The sequence below is a fragment of the Ctenocephalides felis genome, unplaced genomic scaffold, assembly GCF_003426905.1.
Source record: "Ctenocephalides felis isolate EL2017-DRISC unplaced genomic scaffold, ASM342690v1 CF-g0.4_SCAFFOLD_01886, whole genome shotgun sequence".
NCBI lineage: Eukaryota > Metazoa > Arthropoda > Insecta > Siphonaptera > Pulicidae > Ctenocephalides > Ctenocephalides felis.
The window spans coordinates 14,488,589-14,498,202 of record NW_020538040.1 but is presented as its reverse complement, the minus strand read 5'-3'; the positions used below and the strand labels follow the sequence as shown (position 1 = coordinate 14,498,202).

Below are 9,614 nucleotides of genomic sequence, written 5' to 3'. Positions count from 1 at the left end.
TTCTTAACTTCTTGTTCTTGTGCGTTTTAATAATGGCGAATTGAGTTTGTAATTATAACTTCTTACTATACATTATTATGAGTCCACTCTTTGGAGATGACGATGACGTGGGCATCAGCAGAAGACTGACAATCTATGACTTATAATAGTCTGTTGTGTGGAGAATATAATGGCAAAGGCCTAGTTATGGTATAGGAAGGGAATTTGAAATTGTGTGCATATTGTGGAATTTCTTTGTGCGGATTTGTTTGCGTTCAATGTTTTGTTTAGTATATGATGTTTAGATTTTTGTTTGATGTTCGAGGTCTGGTCTTTATCACATCCACCATGCAGTCCAGCAGTACAATCTTTTCTATAATTCTAAGATTCTACTCATTATTTTTTAATAATCTAAGCTACAACTAGGACCAATATTTCTTGTGTCCTATGTCAATATTTTATTCTAACTCTATTATAATTCGAATTCTCCAATCCGATGTGAGTGAGTTTCATCATGGTAGTGTATTTGCTTCGGCGACCTTTCTCCTTGCACGCAGAGACCTTCGCTCGTCTCTTTTATTCGTACATATCGCTAAAGGACTGGTTTTGACTCAACAAGGGGCACAGACTTTTGTTTTTCGTTTTACTGATACACTACGAGGAGATATACACATAGGCGTAGGCACAAAAATAAATTTGAACTGATATATCCACCGAGAAAGGATTTTTACATTATTTGTCCAGATGATCACAGTAACATGTTATAAAAATTATGATTGTTTATTGAAACCGAGTCATTTTGGTCAGATCCTTAGATATCAACTTACCTTTTGAACAGAAATTGAAAATGCAGGAAGAGCTATTCCAAGCAGTACCAAGTGATCCTGGTAATGAAATTAACACAGATCTTTACATGCCAAGTAAGAAAACAAGAACAATTATAACATTGTACCATGCTTTTTTAAATCAAGATCTCAGTATAATGTTATAGTTGTTCTGTTTTTTAGTAGATCTAGATCAATTTCTTAGCCAAGATGATTTGATACAACTTGGAGCAGCTGCTCCTGTAATTTGTTCAATAGGTAAGACGATATATAAGGATCTGTATCAATTTCTTTACCAGAATCTATGATTTCTGGAGAAAACTATACTTTATCAGGGTATTTTATCTATATTCGTCTTATATTGTGAAGTCTAAAATATGTAATGACAAATTGAGATGCTTTATAATCAAAATATCAGAAATTTGGAAGTCATTAAAGCTATGGAGTTGAAGACATATGGAATAAATTTTGGAAATAAGGAGAACTATGGTGGTCTGGAGAAAACTATAGTTTATCAGGGTACTTTATTTATACTTGTCTTATATTATGAAGTCTAAAATATGAATTGACAAATTGAGATCCTTTATAATCAAAATATCAGTAATTTGGTAGTTATTAAATCTATGGAGTTGAAGACATATGGAATAAATTTTGTGAAAGGAATGACAGAGTTGCTAATAATTACAAATGCAGAGTGACAAACAACCTTGATTTCAATAAAGTAGACTAGAGTTTTATATTTTTTTATTGAATTTTTTTGAATATCTAATATCTCAACCAAATTTGATGTTCTACCTGAAAATATGCAAGTGCAGCTAATGTTTCTACAGAGTTGGCATAGAGTAGGTACGCAGAGAATTAATAATATCTAATATTAAATAACGATTCATATTTTTCTCAAGTAATCTTATTTTGATATCCTCCAAATCTTAATCTAAATTCTGTTTAAATTATGCTTCGAAAACTTAGGGACAGATTCTGCCGCATAACTAACCAATGTTATGGTAAGGTCATGATACGCTCCAACTTCCATACATTATGCTACTGATTATACTGAATACTGTCAAAATGTCATGTATTTGCTTTGCATTCAGGTGTTTTTACATAAACTGCAACGTCACTTTATGTTATGAAGCTGGGTCAGAAAGACCCTGTTATCTAAGATCATTTTTTTGACATTTGTGCTGTTTCTAGGTTAGGTTTTCTATCTGATAACTTAAGAAAAACTTATGGAAAGTTGTTCATAACATAACCTTGCCATAACATTGGTCTGTTATGCAGCAGAATCGGTCCAATAATCTAAATTTACTTTCATTAAAGCATTTTATAGGCATCTCTCATAACACTACTGGCGAGTAAACTAAATTTTCATTTTTGGAATAAATTCATAAAATATTACTCTTATTTTATATGGATAAGAGAAATTGATTTGGAGGAAGGCTGGAACAGTTTTTTTAGAGGGTTCCGAAATGTGGTGTTGAAAATAAGTGAAAGTGATACGAAAAGTAAGATAACATAGAACTTGACTAGAAACAGTTATAAAACGAAAAGTAAACTGCATTGGACTCATACAGAAAAATGAGTGCCTACTGTGTCAAGCTTTTGAAGAAAAAATAAATGGTCAAAAAGAGTGAAAGAGCAAAAATGGTGTGGTGCACTCTCACCATATACCATCCTTCGGCCAGATATCTACTACAAATAATAATAGTAATAATAATGATGATAATATATAGAGAGAGTAAATGACGCTTCTTCAAATCTTTAATAGGGTCGGATATAAATTATTATTATTATATAATAAAGATTATTATTAGTTCGTAAGCCACTGCCTTTGGGCGCTGAAGCGATGTAAAACTTAGAAACCCTCGGGCTTATAGATCCAAGCGGAATATACGCTTCGAGAAATGATCGTTCCTCTGTATAACTCGAACTCAAACCAGAAATATTCATCAGATATGTTATTTTATCTAAAACAAGCTTTTTATATTATTGTTGATAAAAAACGTGTTTTGAGAAAAGTTCACAGAGAAGTCCTGATTCAATAAAAGTCTAAATCGTCGACTTAATTGGCACTAGTGAATTTTATCTTAACTGACTAATTTGTTATATTGATTAAAATCCATATATTAGTCACTTATATAAACAATTTACGGTTTATTAATTTAAAAAATCTTTAATTAATTAAACTGATAACTACTAAATATTGTAATTGTTTTACAAAATTTCAAAACATTTCCACCGTGTCGCAAGTAACACTTCAAATTATCTGAAAAGACCGATGAAGGAAAACAATAAATTTGTTTCAAATAAGATATTGAAGAATGTTTAATTAATATGTTTAATTTTTTTTCAAAATAGATGCGTAGAAAATCATATTTCACACAGAGTGCATTTTATAATAAGTATCTGATTGTGAGTAGGAGCAATGAGTATTAGTATCAATCAAACCAAAAATATATTTTGATTTTGTCTTTCTTATAATTTATTATTGACAGTCATGAAAAGTTTTCAAGTTACAACTGTTATTTCTTTAAAATGAACTACAAAGTGCAACCTGATATCAAGCAGTAGTGATATCAGTTTCCGCTTGAACATATAGATCATAATATGGCTCCAAATGAAAGTAATAGCCTTTTGCTATTGTTGCATAAAAATTGATCTAGTCAAAAAATAATAATTTGGAAATTTTAAAAATATAATCACGACTGGATAGGAGAACCATCGAGTGGCCTTTTAATAGGCGCCAGTAAGAAAACTAACAAAACACTTTCTAAGTGTTTTCATGAAGTAGACAAAATGAAATTTATATAGAAATAATAATTAAAAAAAAATGATATAAATTATTTTTTGCAAATTAGTGAACATTTTTTATTGACCTTGTTCTTGGTTTTATTGTTTTTGTTATATTATTTTTTTTATTTTGCATTTATAAGTTGAGACCAAAGGTTCCCAAACTTTTTTGTGTCTCGACCTCTTGGGCTTTGCCTAGAGAAGGTCCACTTTATTAACTCGATATCAATTTTTTTTATAAATTTCTAACTCTACTAAATTTTGAGTAAAAATACATTCTTCTTGTATACATTTACTAATAATAATGAAAAAAAATAAAGTAAGCGAAATGAAATTGTTTATCAACATTTAGTAGGAAATTTGTAAGGTTTATCTTACATCTCCCGACTAATGATGTACAGTTTACATCTTTAGGAGATGTAAACGATTTGTTTTTATTTTTGTTAGGAGATTAATAATAAGGCTGAATCCATTTTTATGGTTTATTTTATTAACCTTTTGCTATCCAAAAATACTATGATAGTTTAAAAAGTGCAACGAATATTGCCAATCATTTTATTAGTCACAAATAGGGTCTTTGCAAGCTCAATAATATTGCGACCACAAATCGAATTTCTACTTATGCTACAACTCAACATTTTTATAAAAATGAACAATATGTTTATTCACTTTTTAGTTCTATTTATAAATATTGTATATGACTATTTATTATTAATGGTATAATATAAGTAAATAGCCGTGGAGTATTTTGATCCACTACCATAGGCCCCATTTTCATGTCGTGGACTCCGAAATTTATTTTTTGCTGGACCCCCTGAATATTCTCACGGACCCCTAACCTGTAGGGCTATGTGGATTACTTTGGTAATCAATGACTTATAGTATATTATAAAACTAGTTCCGTGCAACAAATTAATAGAGATTACTTTGATTAATTAATTGTTCAGAGGACTGTGAGTAAGAATTATCCTGTGTAAAAAAGTGACAGAATTTGAAAGAACTATTTTTCGCAATATTTTATTTTATAGAATTTCCAAAATATATTTATATGCGCAGCCCCTACCACGAAGAATCTTGGGTAAAATACAAAAAGCTCTGGTCAAACCTTAATCACTGCATTATATCGCATTATAGACCAATGCATTATATTGTTCAGTCTTAACAATTTAATCTGAATTAAATTGTTCCAATCTGATGTGAAAATATGAAAAATATGAAAAAAAAACATAATTTACAAAAAGTATATTAATTCTTTTTTAAATAAATAATGATGATGAAAATTCATTCCGTATAATAAGGAATCTCCATCAACATCATCGGTCATTAATTTAAGTAATATCGTGGTTGAATGCATTTTGAATGGATGTTTTCTCAATTATACGATTATATTCACTAACGAAGCCACATTATCGTCATTCCAGGCAGAATCGTGTCGCAAACAAGTGAAAATCACACGATCTGTTGTTCTTGTCACGCAGCCGCGCTAATTAGGGGCTGCTCCGAGCGAAGAGCAAAGGCTCCGTCTCGTTCAAGGCTGCGACAGCACTGGAAGATCGTAGACATATCTTACCTGGAATGCGTTTATTGGACAAAAATTTTTGTGATCAATGCCAGATACAATAGAATATCTGAAAACGACTTCTATTTTGCACTTTCTATGTGACTAGTAGGATTTGCGATACGTTTCCATGCTAACACTCCTGGTTTATCAAATTTGGTAACCATATAATTCAAAGAAGATTGTAATTGTTGCAAATAATATAGATTTATTATAAAAACTCGTGTACTAATATATCATATCTGTAGACATGTTTTACCTGGAACAGGTTTCTTGATTAAAAATTCCATTTTTTTTCGTCAATGCTAGAAGTAATTCAATATGTAGAAGCAACTTCCATTTTCTTCTTTCTGACTAGTGCATATTTTGCGACATATTTTTATACTAGCTTTAATGGTTTATTAACTTCCCGTAGGGTAAGTTATAGTAATGAGCTGAAAATCCAAAATGAAAATTTTTGAATTTCTTCATATTTTGAAGGTCTCTGAACATTTTCGCATACCTCAGAAGAAATGAATGTGTGTGTGTGTGTATTTTATGTGTCCGCATTTTTTTCTTCACATTTTCGGGCGCACGGAATGGTTCAAAAAACATTCGATTCCTATTGATAGGGAGATGTCCTGATTGGTTTTTGGCAAAGGCAGGTCCAGCCTTTACGGAGATATGTAGCAAAGAGTGCAGAAAATAGAAATCGAGTTTTTGAAAGAACAGAGCATCCGATTTGAATGGTCTAAAAAACATTGAATTCGTAATGATGGGGAAAAGTGGTGATTAGATTTTGGCAAAGGCAGGTTCAATCGCAAAATCGTTACGAAAATTTGTATCCGCATACACACGCACACATACACACACATACATCTATTTTTTCTAAGGTACGCCAAAATTTTCAGAAACCTCTAAAACGTAAAGATGTAAAAAACATTTCATTTTCGATTACTATAATCTACAGAAAGTTAAAAAATCATTGAAATTTAAAATAATGATAAGGATTGTAATATTAATTAGGGGCGCCAGGCTGTTCTGAGGGGGGCGCGTACATCTGTTTCCAGAATACTATTTCCAAAAATAACCCAAAATTTTTGAATTGATGTTAGATAATAAACAAAAAATAATTAGTTTTTATGCATATTGCATACTAATTTATAGTCTGATAATATCAGTTGAGTAATTCTAAAATTAAATTGTTGCAAAAATTAAAGGGGGCGCAACAATTTTTTTTATTAAAGCAAGCGGGCGCCGTGCAAAAAAGGTTGGAAACCACTGGGTTAAATGATAAATTCCGTATATTATATGTCAAAAATTTAACGCAACCTTTTGCAAATCAAATTAGAATTACAACTATAAAAGTAATTCATTTATCAATTTAATCAAACTTTGTTGGAAGTGGCATTATACTCGTAAGTTTTACGTCAATAAACAATACTCTCGGTCTTGGTTCAAATGACCGTTTTAAACGACGGTTATATTTCGAACGATTATATTTCGGACATTTATCAATTTAGAATTTTGAAAGCATTTGTTTTTTTTATTAAAAAAATGCTAGTCTAGTAGTGCTGGTTTTTTCGTCAAACAAAATAAAATCAAATCAACAATTCTCGTCGAGTTGTGTTTATAAACGCGTTCGAATTTTCGCGATAGTATTTCTTGATTGAAATTTGACGCTTATTAGTATGGACAAAGCTAGAATGGATTTTACAGAGGAAACAAAGGAAGCTGAAGCTGGGGTGACGAAGCAAGTAATCCGTAGAGGTGTCTGGAAATACTTGGATGAGAATCGACTTTCACTGTTTCCACGTCCAGTTTTTAATAGGATCCCAAACTTCAAGGGAGCCTTTGATGCCGCGCAGAGATTAAGTGAACTCGATGTTTTCAAACAAGCAAAGACCGTTTTAGTAAATCCAGATAAGCCACTGGAATGTGTTAGAATACTGGCGTTGGAGGAAGGTAAGCAATTAGTAGTCCCTGTCCCTCGACTACAATCTGGGTTACTAACCAAAATTGTAATGCCTGAAAACAACTCCAAGTACCATGTCCGCCGTGCAATTACTCGTAAAGGATTAAATGAAGCTCCAACTGTTGATTTAAACTCTGATATCAACATTGACTTACTGATCATTGGATCGGTGGCAGTGTCTCGCAATGGCTTGCGAATTGGTAAGGGTCGCGGTTACACTGATCTTGAATTTGCCATTATGCAGCATGCCAAAGCCCTAAACCAGGATAGTCTTATTATCACGTTGGTGCATGACTGCCAGGTGAAGGACGATATGCCCAGCGCATTATTTGGTGCTCACGATGTGCCCGTTGACATTATAATAACACCTACTGAGACAATCATGGTCTCGGGACGACCACCACGGCCAACTCACATAATGTGGAATTTGATCTCCGAAAGGCGTTTAAACACTGTAAATGCCTTGAAAAAAATCAAAGAAGAGGAAGAAAAGTAAGTATTTAATAGTGTATTTAAAATTAATGTATGAATGCTTGCTAGAATACATGTGTTTATATATAATTAGTTTACATCATTATGTAAAGTATATTATTTTTTATCTTAGCGCTGGAAAGAAGATCGTACTAAAAGAGGTAGACACTGACAATGAAAGCGTGGAGAAAGTGAGAGTCCCTAATAAATTTCAACAGAGAAGGAGGTCCCGTAAGTCAGCAAAGAATATCGAATCCGAGCCAAATGAGGGCGATGGTGATGCATCTGAGCATAGACGAAATGGCCGTAGATTGAGACGACGACGTGTCTCTGAGAAGGAGGAGAACGACGTATTGGACGTATTGGACGTATCTAATGAGAATGGCCAATCCAGACGCAATCATTTGCGAAAGAGGCGCACGCGTAGAACAAAGCCGCAGATCGAATTTAGCGTCAAGGTGGGCAACATCGCGAAGACGGATAGAGTGCGTGACATTAAGTCTGCTTTGGCAGAAAGGGGTGTCAAGCCTTTTGACATCACCTGGAGGGGAGTGAAAGGTTTTTGCTACCTGCACTTCGCGATGAAGCCTGCAGGTGTCAACACCCTTGGAGTGGACGCCATTATTGAATCCCTTTCTGGTATGAAAGTTGGAGGTGGTGAAGAAGGAACCACCTCATGTCAACCGCATATTTTGACTGTGAAGCCTGCTAGGCCAATCACTAGGATTGAAACGACAGATGTGAATGCCGTATAAATTAATTTATTTAACATTAGAACAACGTCAAAATTCTTGTGTTCAGAATCTGACAGCAAATTTTAGAATCCTCTTATATTAATAATGAAATGTTATTTATCTTTATAGTATTTTCAATACTGATAATAAGCATAATTACTTTGCTTAATAAAAATTTCGAGTTATATAGTTAATCTAATTGTGTTGTTTTGATTACTGAAAAAAATGTTTATTATTAGTTAAATATTAATTTTAAAATATAAAGTACACAATTTTGTTTATTTATAATCTCTATTAAACATTTAATTGTTCTAGCTTTCATACATAAGTATCATAAATACGTGCTAATAGTTTTTTTATGAACGAAAATTTATAAAACTTTATAAAATATTTTTTATATAATTTGAGCTTAAATTATGTAAGAATCTTGGAATTCGAGATACCCAGCTGTAAGTCTGTAAATACTTGTATATTCACAAAACCTACCATATGTTTGAGACAACTTGCAGTTTTTTGAAAGAACTAAGCATCCGATTTGAATGATGCAAAAAACTTTCTGTTTGTGTTGACGAAACAATTGCTATAGTAAAAATTTTTTTTCAATTTTTTTTTTCGTATATCAAAGACAATTCAGATTTTAATTTTAATTATGGCTAAAGTTCTAAAGCTCACTTATATACTCTAAATAAATAATTTTAACTTTGCAATTCAGTTTATATAATTTTCATAAATATTAGACAATTACTGTATTTATAATAATCTATTTGAAAACATTTAATATTCCTCGAACATTTCGTTACGGTACTGAAAGTTCCAGCAATACACCACTAGTTGTGGATGATATCAGAGATTTTACTTCACAGAAGTTTGATTTGGGGTCTCCTGTTCAATACAAGTCAATATTTCTAAAGTCTATTTCAATCATGTTGTCGCATAGAAATGGACAGAAAATAAAAATAAGGAAAAGAGTATTTTATTCTGATTTTTAGGATCAGTCATATAAAATCGTGACCATCATACCACGAAGAAGCCAGTAAACTAATATTACTAATAAATAAAAAATAGTCAGTAGTACTTCAAATCAACAGTTGAGTTTATTTTTTACTACACTTTCTCATGTATATTATCATACATTTTAATTTAAGCGTTGCTACACATATGGAGCCTTAAGAAACCTTTTTTTTGTCAACATTTTCTTAAAAACAAGCTCCCCGTTGAAACACATATTTTGACTGTTTTTAAAAAAAAATTTATTATATAATAATTTTTACACCTGTCCTGAAATGATCAACAAGAAAAACTTT

The 9,614-nt window shown here is 31.9% G+C and overlaps 1 protein-coding gene across 1 annotated transcript; it reads left to right on the top strand.

The window, feature by feature from the left end:
* The first annotated feature begins 6,821 nt into the window (after nucleotides 1-6,821).
* Nucleotides 6,822-8,331, top strand: LOC113374675 (methenyltetrahydrofolate synthase domain-containing protein-like). The gene is made up of 2 exons (XM_026614651.1): nucleotides 6,822-7,597; nucleotides 7,710-8,331. Exons 1-2 carry the CDS (start codon nucleotides 6,822-6,824, stop codon nucleotides 8,329-8,331), a joined length of 1,398 nt encoding a protein of 465 aa, XP_026470436.1.
* Nucleotides 8,332-9,614: the final 1,283 nt, after the last annotated feature.